At 42.9% G+C, this 15,476-nt stretch overlaps 1 protein-coding gene across 6 annotated transcripts in view; it reads right to left on the minus strand.

Moving 5' to 3' along the window:
• Positions 1-15,476, minus strand: part of TBC1D1 (TBC1 domain family member 1) — a 223,451-nt gene that overhangs the window by 86,563 nt on the left and 121,412 nt on the right. For 5 of the 6 annotated variants that reach the window (XM_087864212.1, XM_045816358.2, XM_045816360.2 and 2 more), the window contains 3 exons: positions 11,275-11,385; positions 4,686-4,814; positions 2,727-2,813 (listed from right to left, as the gene is read on the minus strand). In XM_087864212.1, the coding sequence (XP_087720338.1) occupies positions 2,727-2,813; positions 4,686-4,814; positions 11,275-11,385 (327 nt within the window). The remainder of the gene's footprint in view (positions 1-2,726; positions 2,814-4,685; positions 4,815-11,274; positions 11,386-15,476) is intronic. The other variant, XM_045816359.2, reaches the window with a different exon arrangement.

Here is a 15,476-nt window from a genome sequence, read left to right on the forward strand (position 1 = left end):
TTGGTGATCCTGAGGTTAAAAACTACATCCTCTATTATTCTTAGAATATGAAGAATCTCTCTTCAGGAACTTACTGCCAGAACCCAGGGCCAATCATTTCTTTCTGTCCCCCAATTTTCTCATCTGTAAAAGGGTAGAGAGAAAATTTATCTCACTGGGTTTCAAGAATTAGGCAAGGTAATCCAAGTGAAAGTGTGAAACGTTATACAAAATAAGTTACTGTATCAGGCACTCGATGAAGCTACTGAGTGGGTAGCTCCCAGAATTTGTTGGGAATCATGACAATACTCTAATACCATAGTCTTCTGAGATGCATACTTTTTCAAAAAAATGAACTACTATGCTTAGCACTGCGCCCAGGACATGGCTGGTGGCCAATATATTCTTCTCCAATCAAAGAACATAACGGGGGGGAGGTCCATTCACTTGCCCCGATGAAACCACTAGAAGGGATAAATAAATCAACATGGAAAGAGTAAAACGAAATGAATGCATCTAATGATGGACTGAAGAATCTAAATTCTGTTTATTTGATATATGGTTGAGTGCCTTTCAGATAACAGGCATTAAGGATTTTAATTTTTAGAAATATATGTTAATGAGGAGAGATATTATATACATTTAGTTTTATAAGAATTAGATAGGAAAAACTTAATTTCCAATGTTCTACAAAATATTAACTACCTTGAAACATAGCTGAAATTTTTCATTCTTCAAGACTCTGTAGTTCCAAAGATTCTTTTAAGGATTTAAAATTTTGTCTAAGACAATACATCACATCAACAATCTCCATTATGCAAACCTGTTCACCTCAACTCTTATTAACTTCCTTCCAAATTACATGAGGGAGCTAATCCTTCACTTAATCTCACACCCAAAAGAGCCACTCAGATATTCCTCAACAATTAGATGACCAACTTACTGGTAGAGATCCAGTAACATAGCTTATTTTTACAACAGTTTCTCAATCTCAGGATAAAAAAAGATGTAAAGAAATACACCTAAAGATACCCCCCCACACACAATACGAGCAGGTGACTTCTGAAAGTTGCATTTCTCTTAAGATTACCCTAGAAATTCAAGCTACGTGTATATTCCTCGATCTGCGCTTTGGAGGATAATACAAACCAAGCGGTAAGACTTTCAGGAAAAGTCACTTGAGTGACATGAACCCCTTCACAGTACATTTATTTGCAGTGATCTGGAAAGCCTCCTGCCTGCGAACTTCCACAGGTGCAGTGCAGATCCTGCACAATTTAACTCAAAAGCACCACTGCCCCCATTCCCACTCTTTCTCTGGTTTCACTGATCTGAAATCACTTCCCTTCCCCTTGCTCCTGGGACGGCTAAGTTCCCACCATCTCCTGGTCTAACTCTCAGGGCTCCTTCGATACTCTGATGCTGGTGTTACTTGAGGATGTGTCACCTACCAGGTAAGCTCCTAAGGGCAGGGGCTTTGTCCCATCATCTGTACGTTGCAGATAAACCGTACTGTTTCCAAACTTGAAGTAAACTGTGGGGCAGAACCAGTATGTGTGCATGGAGGTCAGATGATGCTCCGTAACACTGGATTTTAACTCAGAAAAGCATATTCAGAGGACTGGTGTCTAGAGCCTCGCTCCCCAGAGAGAGTTCACGAACCCGGGGCATCAACACCACCCTGGAGCTTGTCAGAAATGTGGCATCTCAGGCCCCACCCCAGGCCTACTGAACCAGAATGTGTATTTTTGCGAGAACCCCATTAACGCTACACCTGAGAACTTGAGCAGCACCCTTCCGAGGCAATGTTTCTCAGGCAGTAGACTGCAGGTGGTAGTATCAATTCCGTTGGTCTACCAGGAACATTTTTTAAAAAGAACCAAAAAGGTTGTTTACAGTAAGTACTATTTTGTGTGATTTTAATTCTGGACACGAGTGTACACGTATGTCTGTGAACCGTGTCACAGGTTTAATTGGGTTTCTTACTGTTGGCTACGGTCTAAAAGCTCGGAAAGCCACATGCCCAGGAGGAAACTCAGAAGAACATGAGAACTGTGTGGTCAGGAGCTGGCCTCCACAGAGCTTCCGTCTCTCATGCGTCTGAAGGAGCTCTGGTAGCAGAAGGAAAGCGGGCCTCCCTAACGCAAACCCCAAATTCATTTTCTGGTGGTTAAAAAAAGTTGAAGCTGCTTAAATGTCTAGAAAGCAAGGAACTAAGACAAGGACATGGACACAGGTCTGTTACCGAAGAGAACTGGCTCATTATCACAAAGCTATGCTTCAGGACAGACCCAAGGGGTGAAGCTTAGTTGTTTAATTTATAAGAACAGTAATATTTATAATCGTAGAGCCAGCCAAAGGGTAAAAGTATGTTCAGGAATTCAAGCAGCAAACTTCACAGAATTCACAAACCCACTTTTGAGGTTTTCCCAATTTCAATTATTTTTAATATTGGGCAAGAAGGCCATTGGTTGCTTTGTGATAAATTCCCTCTCAGTGGCCTAAAGCTGTGATCTTGCTTCTTTGCTTATGGAATGGCCATCTGCTTTGTTTGTCGTGTGAATCTTTTAAGTTACAGAATTGCAAGACCGGCCACCCCCTGCACCAAGTCTCAGGCACCAAACTTTTCATGACGCTTTAAAGATATGGGGCTTCCTCGGATCCTTCTGCAGCCTCTGCAGGTAGCAGATGCACAGGACCCATTTGCTGACCTCTTCAGGGTGTCACAGAAAGGGAAATGTGCTTACTTTGCTCGTGTTACTTAAAGTGCTAGACATGGAGCTGTCCAGATCCAGACTGGCGGAGTGTTCCTGGAGGCCTCTGGCTTTACTACCCTACATAAAGAAAAGCAGTCGAATTAGGATCCCTTAGCCTTGTGCAAAGGCATCAGCTAGAAGCAGCCTGATCTATTTAAACAATCTTAAGAAAAATGCATCTACTGAGAAAAGCTGCTGAGCACATAGGTGTATTTAGATAATCAACATTTCTGGCTTTGTTCTTTTTTTTTGTTTTTTGTTTTAAATAGCACAGCAACCTAAATGTTCCTGAACACCTTGTGGCTGAGTCATTTGGCAGGGATGACGGGCAGGAAGAAGAGACAATCTGTCTATGAAGAAAGGCAAGCGCTAAAGCAACCACGCTCAACACCTCTCTCCCGAGTCCCAAGCTGTCACACCCCGCCAGCCAAAGGACACTCGGACAACATTCTATCCATCAGGAGCTCTCAAAGGTGGCCAACGGGTTTTGTAAATGGACTGTTTTTAATTAAATTAAAAATTTTAAATTCTGAGACACATCTTCAAACAAAATAAAATTTAACCAGAACAAAATTAAGCATGGTTCAAATGGAGTGTATCATGAAATTTAAAAAATACATAAAAACAAACAAACCAAAAAAAAAAACACTGTAAGATACTTCAAGCTCCAAAAAGATGTGAAACTTTGAAAGAAAATCAAACTCTGATTTCTTAGGAGTGCCATCAAAGATTATCTACACCCGTTGGGGTGGGGCGCACACAGCACAGAATTTCTTAAGGCGCTGCCAGCCTGTGTCTATGTTCACTTCGCTCTTTCTGTAGAGCTGCAGTCTGCAAACCTGTCTGTAAAGGGCCAGATACTAAATCTCTTAGGCTTTGGGGGCCCTATTGTCTATGGCAACTACTCAGCTCTGCACAAAAGCAAACTAAGAATATAGGTAAATGAATGGACATGGCTGTGTTAGAATATAGGTAAATGAATGGACATGGCTGTGTTTCTTTTTTTTTTTTTTAAAGATTTTATTTATTTATTTGACAGAGACAGAGACAGCCAGTGAGAGAGGGAACACAAGCAGGGGGAGTGGGAGAGGAAGAAGCAGGCTCCCAGTGGAGGAGCCTGACGTGGAGCTCGATCCCGTAACGCCGGGATCATGCCCTGACATGGCTGTGTTTCTAAAACTTTATTTACAAAAACAGGAGGTGGGTGGCATTTGAGCCAAGAGCCATAGTTCACGGACTGGCTACAGAGAGTTCTAGACACATACCAGCCGCGGCTGACGGTAAATGGGTTTTTGTGCCTGGTGGCACTTAGGGAGGATGGGACCCACGCTTTACTATATCTAATCTGGGCTCTGCACAGAGACCGGCCAATGAATGACAGCCTTTGGGAAACAAAAAATACCATGCTGCCTAAAAGAATTCCTTTTAACCTAAACCAAGTTAAAAACTGAGGTGCAGGGGCGCCTGGGTGGCTCAGTCGTTAAGCGTCTGCCTTCGGCTCAGGGCGTGATCCCGGTGTTCTGGGATCAAGCCCCACATCAGGCTCCGCCGCTGGGAGCCTGCTTCTTCCTCTCCCACTCCCCCTGCTTGTGTTCCCTCTCTCGCTGGCTGTCTCTCTCTCTCTGTCAAATAAATAAAATCTTTAAAAAAAACAAAAACAAAACACTGAAGTGTAGGTAACATTGCTCAAAGACTGAGAAGACATTAAAACGGTTTTTACCCTTCTGTACTTTATAACAAACACTGATGGCACAAAAGCAAAGAAGAGGGCGCCTGGCTGGCTCGGTCGCAAGAGCACGCACTCTTGCTCTCAGGTTCAGGACTGTGAGCCCCACGCTGAGTACAGAGATTACTTAAACTTTTTTTTTTTTTTTTTAAGGCAAAGAAATGAATCTTATGTTCTCTTAAAAGGTGATTTTAACTTAGGGTAGGAGAAATTATGCTACTTACCCGGGATAAAATACTTTCTAAAGACTCTGTTAAAGATCTCTTTGCTTTGTTTTTCAGCATATCCAGCCTAAATCGAGTGGCACTCGATGGCAGCTCACTTCCGATGTTCTCTGCTGCCATCTGTGAGGTCTAAAAAGTGAAACAATGAAAAGTTCAGGAAGTCACTTACAGCTTCCTTGCTTGCTTCTGAAAGGAATGCTCAATCTCTAGGATGCATCTTTCAGACCCCAGGCCATTATCCTGACCCTGTGACTTCCTCTCCTCTGCTCCTCCAAGGCAGGGCTGCAAGTCCAGGAAAGAGTTTGCCCAAAGCGTGGCAACCACTCCAGACAAAACGAGGAAACATTCTTGGAAACCACTCCGCTAACAAAGCTCGAGAGCTTGGGCTCTGTGGTCAGGATCAGGGATGTGTCACTAACCGGCCTCGAACAAGTTACTTCCTTTCTCCTTGCCTTAGTTCCTTCCTCCGTCAGCTCAGACCCACCTCAGGATCTAATCCTAACACCGGGTTGTGAGATGAAAACAGGTAAACCACGGAAAGTGCTGCGCAGAGCTGCTGGTACCGAGGTGGACGATGTTAGCTTTGCCAAGCAGAGAATAACTTACCTTTGGGGGAACTTCAGAGGTTGAAACAAGTAAGTTAATCAATAGAAGAACGCACTCCATAACCCTAAATTAATCCCTTCGTCGCCTTCTGTGGAGCTCCGTCTTCTCCACTTCTTCCTCTCCCCCACCCAAGGCTTCCGTCACCCCTTCCCTCCACAACCACGCTTGCCCCCCTCACTGACCACAACACGAAGCTGCCAACATAATGGTGTTTGGACGCCAACCACGAAATGAGGTTTAATGCTACTTATTAACAAAGAGATAGGTTTAAAAAAAAAAAAACTAAAAAAAAAATGCTCTAGATTAAATTGCTTCTTACTTCTATGGATTCTTGACAGACTGCTTCCTAGTAGACAATGATTTTTTTTTTCTTTTAGAAAAACACAAACAAGCACATCCTCCAATACTCTAAACTCAGACCATTCTTTGTTGTCACACATTTCAAGCATACAGAAACGCGCACAGACCAACACAACACACGCATCTGCACCCCCACCGCCCAGCTCTGGCCAAGAGAACAATCACGTGTTGAGAACAGTGAGAACAGTGAGGAGTGTGGGCTCTGGAACCCATGCCCGGATGAGAGGCTTCTCTGCGGCTCCCCAGCTCTGTGGCCTCGGACAGGTCTTTACTGCTGCCCCTCAGTTCCTCCACCCGCAGACTGAGGACACACAGTGCTCTCCTCACAGAGCACTTATGAGCTTCAGAGGAAGCACTGAGAACGTACTTGACGCTCAGTAGATGTTGGTGATCGTGACTCTTAGCTACTGTTTCCCACGTTTAATGGAAAACATTATAGACCTCTGTGATGCCTCCTAGAACCACTCTCCATTTCCCAGCTGCACAAATTACCCCGCTCCTGAATTACGTATTCGCCAACTCATACGGTGTACCTTCATACACACATATGTATCTGTAAAACATACATGATGGTTTACATGTAGTTGAAACTTTAAATGACCGGATCATCCTGTACACACCCTCCCATAACTATCTTTGGTCTTTCAGTCTAGGTTTTGAGATGTATCTATGTTGACAAAAATCCAGAAGTTCTAGAACTGACTGACTCACTTTAATCAGAGTGCAGTAGCTCACTGTGTGACAACATCGTTTGTTCATTCATGTTCCTGTGCTTAAACATGGACTCCTTTGTGCTTTTACAAAGGAGACTGTGCTAATCTCTCCAGAACACAGCTCCTTGGCACACATGTGAAGGTTTTTGCAAGGTAAATCATTAGAAATGTCCTTGCTGGGTCACTAGGTCTGTCTTCACGTGTACTGGATACTGTCAAATTTCTCTCCCCTGAATGGTACTAATTCATAGTCCCAGTAGCTGTACATGAGAGCTCACCTTTACATGGTACGGTCAGATTTTTCCACTTCTGCCAATTTGATGGGTATAGACGGTCTCTTAATTTGTCTTCCCCTGATTCCTAGGTGATTATGCATTTTTCATTTTATTTAGTTATTTGCTGGTCAAAGATACCAAGTCTTCTTCGAAATGATGAAATCCTAATTCATCAATGAATGTCATACATTTTTCAAAGCGTAAAAGAGAAAGAAAAGGTTCTGATACTACCTACCTTTGGCTTCAAGCAGTCATCAGAGTTTTACGTATGTGAGAATCAGAATGTGCGTTAAGAGAATGACAAGCAGCTTCGAAATTCCTTCGAGGGAGACTGTCATTTATCTCTGTGTTTTCATAGACTATACTGAGCATGCTCTCTTGCTGAAGAATGAGTGAATGAGCAATGATCACCAGGCAGGCCCATGGGGAACAGGCACCCGAAGCAACAGACTCACGCAACAGATGCTAAGTGCCCGCTGCACATCACGCAGCACGGGCAGGTGCCTTTCTCACTGCCACTGGTCCTGCGCAATCATTTACCAAACGTCCAGACTTGCGACAGACTCCAGAGCAAAGGGAAGGATCCTCACGGGGCCCTCAGGGGCCTGCCCTTGACTCGCTGCCAGTTCTCCCACAAAGTTAAGAAGTCATGGGCTGGCTTTCAAACCCCACAATAGTTTCCATGAAGTAGAAGCATTTTGAATGATTTGTTTTGATATACTAAGAAAACATTGGCCAGAAGACCAGTAGCACACAGCAGAAAGTACATACAAGAAAAACTGTACTTTCCCTTTTCTGAAACCAGGCCATAAGAATGTCTGAACACTGAGTTCAATGCTTCCTCCGCTCTCCTCTCCCACCTACCATGATGTTTTTCCAGGTCTATCACCACAATTCGAATATAATTTGAAAATAATTCATGTTTAGAAAATATATTCCTTGTTTACTTTAAAATAAGCATCTAGAAGTTTCTCCTTTGAAGAGGATGCTGGTTCTTCGATAAGTTTCCAATCTGCACCACCGTCACCACACTGCCCAGCCCATGACGGACGGGTGAACTCTGTGCACAAGTCTGGAGCCAAGTTTTAAATTCTGCGGCTACACCGAAGTTCTTCCACTAGCAGCCTTATTCGTAACAACCAGCACCTGCCGAGTAGCCGAGGTGTCCACCAGAAGGATGATGGAGAAAAACCGTGGGGCTGGCCCATGGGAATAAAAAGGAACAAACGACTCATACACGCAACCACATGGATGAGTATGTAAGCATTAGGCTAAGTGCAGGAGGCCAGAGCTGAGAGAGCACAGACTGTCTCATTCCATCTGCAGAAGTTCTAGAACAGGCAAAATCAATCTAGGGCATAAATAGTCAAAACCGTGGTTGCCTGGGGGAGGGGTAGTGCGGACCAGCAAAGAGGTAGGGGGGTCCATTCCGGTGTGAAAGGGGGTGCTCTCTATCTTGATGGGGGCTTGGGCCACCTAAATGTATGAAGTCCTCAAAACTCAATGAGTAGTACATTCAAGATCTGTGCAACTTACAGGATGTAAATCTCCAAAGACAACCGTGAACACATACTGAACCACAGCTAACTATGTGCACGCTAAAGTGTGCAAGAATAAAGGGTGCTGCTATCAGAAACTTACTTTACAAGTCATCAAAAAAAAGGTGAAATAAGAGATGGACGGATATAAGGGAAAGCAAATATTGCAAAATGCTACAAATGATACAATCTGGATGGTGGGTATACGAATGCTCACTGTGTTTCTTCCAACTTTCCTACATGTTTGAAAATTTCAAAATAAAATGTCACTATATGCTGGCTAACTGAACATAATAAAAATAAATAAATAAAATTTTTAAAAATAATAAATAAAATGTCAGAAAAAACTTCTCTACTGGAAAATGGACGCAGGCAAATTGGTGAGTAGTTATATAACATTCGATTTTGTTAGGTAAGCTCCTAAAAAGCATAATGATTAAGATAGTGCCCTTGGACCTGGGACACACTGGCTGCCATTCCCTAACATGCTGCTTGACCTCTTCCCCACATCCCCATCTCCGACAACGGTATTACAAAAACTGGAATCACACATGCAAAAAATTCGAACTCTGTCTGGCACGTGGCAAACATTCACTAAGTGGCAGTTGATTGAATATTTTTAATTTTTTGCACCAGCTCTGTCCACACAAGTAGAAACTATATGTCCACTGACTAAAATGTGACACCTCTAACTTTATTACTTTACAGGTGTTTGCCCAAAGCGATTCTTCCTTTTCCATAAGGGCAAACGTCCTTCAGTTTGTTTTCTGTTTTATAAAAATGGTTCTTCTGACAGCTATCCAACACCACCATTTCAGTCTGAAAAGCACATATAGCATTCACTGTCAAAGCCATGGTTCTACTCCTCTCTAGGTCAAGTCGTAACCCATATTCAAAGGCTATGGGAATTTTTAGGTGCAATAAGAATGTAATGAGATCCATGTAGTTAAACTATTTGGTAGCAGAAAATGAGAGCAGGAATCTACTGGTGAATCTCAAAGCTTCACCTGATCCATCTAAAAGCAGCTGCTGCTCTGAAAAGCCCAATCCTCAGAGCCCGAGCGGGTGTCCGGACTACGGGAGACCCAACCACAACCGGGGATGGGAGCAACTTCTTTACAGGCACAGACGTGAGCCTGCTGGGTAACAAAATGTTTAGAAACCTCTAGAGAAAGCACTGACAGCTCTGCTTTGTGATGCTTGCATACTGTGACATTAAATCCTCTCATGTTTTCAAACGGAAAAAAAATTAAATGTATTTCTCCACCGGACTAAACTATGCCCAAATCATAAAGATACTTCTCTGTTCCCTAAATACCAGTTTGTACTTAGGTCAAAACTTTCCATCCACCATAAATGTTTCCTTCCCTTCTAGCAGTTATAAATTATTTCAAAATTATCAATTTCCTGTTGGGACAAGTTAGGGAAGAAAAGTACTACAGGGAAAAACTATTAATGGCACAAAGGGGAAAAAAAAGAAAAGGAATGGAAACAAGAAAAGTCGTAGGTTGAAAAGAAGCAGAGACTTCACTGTCAGCGTAGGCTGGGTGGCCCACCCGACTGAGCTGGAGGAGCTCAGAACTCCCACGCTGTGGGGGGCGTGTGAACAGACAGAGGCCAGACACACAGACGGTGCGCCGGTCTTAGGGTCCCTGCTAAGGGATGCTATGGTTGGCCAAGGAGATGAAAAACAATGTCAGACACTGCACGTAAGCGCTGTGAGGTCAGGAAAGGTACCTGACTGCCAGAGTCAACTGAAGGTAGAAATCTGGGGAGAGGAAAACCACATCACGGTTAGGCAACCAGAAAAGCAGAGGTGTTTCCGGGGAGGGGGCACACCACTGAGCATTAAAGCCCCTGTAGAAAGTGAGTTAGGCATTTTATAAAAAGGCAATATACTGGGGTGCCTGGTGGTTCGGTCGGTTAAGCGCCCAATTCTTGGTCTTGGCCCAGGTCATGATCTCACAGTTGTGAAATCAAGCCCCATGTCGGTCTCTGAGCTGGGCGTGGAGCCTACTTAAGATTCTCTCTCTCCCTCTGCCCCTTCCCCACCTTCTCACTCTCTCTCTCTCTCTCCAAAAAAAAAAAAAAAAAAGAAGATGACGACGACTGGGGTGCCTGGTGGCTCAGTGGGTTAAGCATCTGCCTTCGGCTCAGGTCATGATTCTAGGGTCCTGGGATCGAGTCCTGTGTCAGGCTCCTTGCTCAGCGGGGAGCCTGTTTCTCCCTCTGCCCTTCCCCCCCACTCATGCTCTGTCTCAAATAATAAAAAATAAATAAAATCTTAAAAAAAAAGACTATATACTTTTGGAAAATTAAGGATTTTTTTAACATCTTTCAGTGATATTTCTCTAGATTTTCTGGCTCACTAGGAACTTAAATACAAAATGCACACTCGAAGCTCTACTGTTTGTCATGAATTGACTTATGCAGAGTCTAAAGGACATAAGAACATGATCCATGACACCACGTGCACAGAATCCCAGACTCAGAGCTCTTCAGAGAAAAGACCTGAAGGTAGCCCCAGCTTTGGACACAGCACCCCGAGACAGAAAAGCTGAACAATGCTTGTGCCCAGAAGAGGAAGGCAAGCTGATTCCGGACCTCTACCACACAAAACGGAATTAATGCCAGTTGGGTATATGGACAGCACCTACGCCAGGCTCTCTAGCACTGCACCTGATCTGTAAGGTAGCTCTCCTACATTCACATAGTACTGATATTCCAAAGAACCTCCAGGCACCTTCTAGAATTCTGAAGGCAGTAATGCAAGGTTATTCCCATTTTCCCGGGGGGAGAGGGGAGGTGACAGAGATGGGCTCCCTGCAGGTCAAGTAGCTTGTTGTGGCAGGATCTACTCTTAAACTTCATTCTTGAAGCTCTAGCCCCGCCCCCTGCTCCACCCCCACCACAATGCAGACGGCAACTTCTCTCACCACCTCCAAGCACAGTCTAAATATTTCCAAGTTTCCCCACATGTGCAACAAGTAAAAGTAAAACAGGGATAAAAAGAGTTTCAGAACTTGAGAAAATCCTCAAGATTCTGTTTTACACAACATCCTGGTAAAATTAAAAGAAGAGGAAAAACATGCCATACCTGCTTTAAGTCCCCAATATGGATGTGACCTTTTTGTTTCTCTTCATATAAACATCTCAGGAAAGAAATAATCAATTCATTCTCTCGCTGTTCACTTCTTGGTCTCGATTTCTTTAAAAAAATATATATATATATTACGTTTATTTTTAATTGTCACCAAAACTGCTAAACCATGCCTTTGAAGATGCTGTAACAGCTTCCATCCACCCATTATAATGGGTGCTTTTACCCAATCATCTCACTAGGGGGCACCAATGATCCTAGCTAGACATGGAGACCATTCTTTAAAAGGGACAATGGAGCCAGGGAGCCAGATTTAGGTTTTGACCTCTGATGTCCTTATACCTAAAATAAATATTTCACATCAGATAGAGGCACAGACAAAATATTTAATAAATAAGTTGTCTTGAAAACAAGAAAAGAATAAAATCTGTGTAAACATCCAGAGGTCAAGAGCCATAATGGCTACATGTTTATAAACCTTTATGGCTAGGGAACCGGAAAGGAAAATAGCAACTGGATCCAGGGTCACGGTGCCACACATCCAATGCGCTGTTCAGCATGAAGCACTTTCTGCAAGCCCCGCAAGGCATAAACTCGCATGCAATATTTCATGGCACTGACTCACTTTTTTTTTTTTCCTTTCTTTTTTAAGGAAATTCTCCCTACCTCTTTGATTTTTCAGAGAGATAGTGGCAAAGCACACTGGACTAGAAATCAGGATATGTAGGTTCTGGGTGCTGCCTATAAGTGTGACCAAAGGCAAATCATGTAATCTTAGCTTCCTCATCTGTTCAAGGGAAGATTATGCACAAAATAAACTCCAAGGTCCCAAATTCTTTGGATCTGAAACATCACTCATTTTTAGAAGACCATGTAATTTAATGTATTATTTTCTCTGAAAATGAAGGAAAAAAGTTATTCTGAAGACCTACAAAGCTTCTAGTCTATAAACCTTGAAAATATGGGGGGTTTTTTGAAGATTTTATTTGAGACAGTGAGGAAGAGAGAGAGTGAACGCAGGGGGAGGAGCAGACAGAGAGAGAGAAGCAGGCTCCCTGCTGAGCAAGGGACCCTGTGCAGACCGATCCCAGGACCCTGGGATCATGACCTGAGCCTGGGATCATAACCTGAGCCAAAGGCAGACACTTAACCAACTGAGCCACCCAGGCGCCCTGAAAATACGTGTTTTTCATAATGATGATTATCCATTTTCCTGCTCTCCCCCCCAATTCCAAACTTCCAGCCTGCCCTTCAAAACAAAGTCAGGGTGTAAATAAATGAATCAACTATACACGCATCTAGTCTGGATCAATGCCACTCTTGGCAACTCCTCTCTGAGCTAACCTAGAAACAATGATTTTATCTTTCTAAAACCCAGGTTTTAGAAGCAAAGGTACACTAACCCAGAACTTCTGATATTTCTGCTCTTTAAAAAAGATGATTTAAAATGATAAGTTGTTCCTATAACTCAAGGAAAAGATACAAAATGATTAGAAGAGGTTGTTTTCACTGAGGACTTCCTGTTCTTTATATTTCAGATTTAAGGATTGAATATCTTAGAACAGATGCTCTCAATCTCGATTCCAAGCTGCAAACCTTGATGTTATGAAGTTTTACATGTTTTATGTAACAAGTACATTTTTCCAAAGAAAGTTCCCAACAGATCTTCAAGAAAGGAAAGGGATAGTCACGTACCACAGCCCCAACTTTATACTGAGTATCCCAAGGAGGTGATGGATAGATACACTGTGAGTCTAGATGCCCAGGAGGCAAGAGGGACTCTAATTCATTGCTGGTGGGACTGCACAATGACCCAGCCACTGTGGGAGCCAGTTTGACAGCTGCTTATAAAACCAGCCATGCTCTTACCACGTGATCCAGCAAATCACACTGCTTCGTATTTACCCAAAGGAGTTGAAAATTTACGTCCATACTAAAACCAACATACAAATGTTTCTAGCAGCTTTATTTACAACTGCCAAAACTTATGAGCAACCCAGATGTCCTTCAACAGTGAATAAACAAATTGTGACACATCCATAAAATGGAATATTAGGGGCACCTGGGTGGCTCAGTCCATTAAGCATCTATCTGCCTTGGGCTCAGGTCATGATCCCGGGGTCCCAGGATGGAGCCCATGTCAGGCTCCCTGCTCAGCAGGGAGGGAGTCTGCTTCTCCCTCTCCCTTTGCTCCTCCCCCTGCTCTGTCTCTCAAATGAATAAATAAAATCTTTTAAAAAATGGAATATTACTCAGCACTAAAATAAATAGAACTATGCAGCCATGAAAAGACACACAGAACTTTAAATGCATGTTGTTAAGCAAAGCCAATCCACTGCACACTATATAATTATAACTGTATGACATTCTGGAAAAAGCAAAACTAGGGAGACAGTAAAAGATAAGCGGGGGCCTGGGGCTTGGAAAAGGGGGGAGGAATGAACTGACAGAGCAGAGAGGATTTTTAGGGTAGTGAAAAACAATTCTGTATAATCCTGTAATGGTGGATACATGCCATTATACATTTGTTAGAACCCAGAGAATATACAACATGAAAAGTTAACCCTAATGTCAGCTACGGACATCAGTCATTAATAATGTGTCAATATGAGCTAACCAATAGTAACACATGTACCACACTAAGACAAGATGTTAGTAGGGAAAACTGGCCTGAGGGTAAGGTGGGATGTGAGAGGTTACATGGGGCCTCTGTATTTTCTACCCACTTTTTCTATCAAAATGAAACTGCTGTAAAAAAATAAAGTCATCTTCTTTTTTTTTTTTTTAAAGTCGAGGAAAGAGGAACAGACAGAAATTAGGGGAGGCCTCTGAACAGACACCCAAGAGTTGGAACCATTCCTTCCTTCCATATCTTTAATTAAATATTTAGGGCTGCTCTCACAAGAAAATGTGTATTTTTGGAGAAAGTATGCAATTGCTTATTTCAAAGTCTTAAAAAAGGCTAAAAATGCAGTAATAAGAGGAGACATTTTCTTTTCCTCAAAATATACAAGAAAGAAGTTGTTCAGATGGGCGGAAAATGAGACAAATGCGCCCCAGGTACCATCACAGTCACTGGAAACTGAAGCCAAGGACCAGGGGCTACAGCACGGAGGTCAATAAACATCACAAAGGAAAGTCACTAAGGTTAGAAATCCATGTCCACTGTGTCCTACAAGGTCAAAAAATAAATCCTTCCTTCCTTAAGATATCTGAAACATGACTAGAGGCTACTCTTCTACTGAGTTCAAATGATTAGCAAGGTGTCCCACCAGCCTCCACAGTCGCAAACCATTCCTTTCTACAGGTGATTTAATTTCGAAAACTTTCATTAGTCAGAGAGACAAGTCTAGGGAAAATGATGGGGAATCCAGTTGGATAGCATCACCTTGCAGTTAAAAATTAACTTGCTTGTAAAAAAATCAATCTGCAGTGTCAGAATGTGGGTCCCTGGGGGCAATGCTGAGGTGGGGGGCGGGGGGGGGGGGTGGAGTCTGAAAAGCTGGAAATGCTCTAGTTCTTAGTCTTCGAGCTGGTTGGCCGCACAGGAGTATTCATCTTACAAAAATTCACTGAAATACACACACTACTGATTGTGTGTTCTCCTGTTATATTCCATGTAAACAAATACAAAACAATTGATTGCCTGTTAAAAGTAACAAAGTCAATTCTGTCACGTGCCTTGACCTTATTTCTAGGAGGTCTATGAATTGGATGTAAGAGTGACTGAAAACTGAATTTCCCACGCTGACTGACGAATACTGAAGGATACTACTTAAAACGGCAATGCTCACTGGGACACTACTTTCTGACATCTTTTTACAAAGTTATAATCAAATCTTATAGGAATTAATTTTAAAGCCATGGAAAATCCAACTAAGTTGCTATTCTTCACCAAGTGGGGGTTGGAGGGGAAGCTCCTCTATTAACCTTTAAAACTTGTGAAAAATCATGTTCTTTAATCCATTATTGACCCCTACTGAGTATGAATCGACTTGATTTACACACTCAGTATTAATTCAGCCATTCCCTGAAATACACTCATTCAGAAGAACAGAGTTGGACTTTGAGGCACTTTCTTCCCTAGCCCTACGTGGGCCAGAAAGCACTGCAGGGGACCGGCCACCGGACCTGGCCGACTCAGCCAGCAGCAGAGTGGCTCTCGAAAAGACCCCGTGGGCCGCCTGCACACCTGCACA

This window comes from Ursus americanus, chromosome 8, assembly GCF_024610735.1.
Source record: "Ursus americanus isolate L20-20 chromosome 8, mUrsAme1.1.p, whole genome shotgun sequence".
NCBI classification, from domain to species: Eukaryota; Metazoa; Chordata; class Mammalia; order Carnivora; family Ursidae; genus Ursus; species Ursus americanus.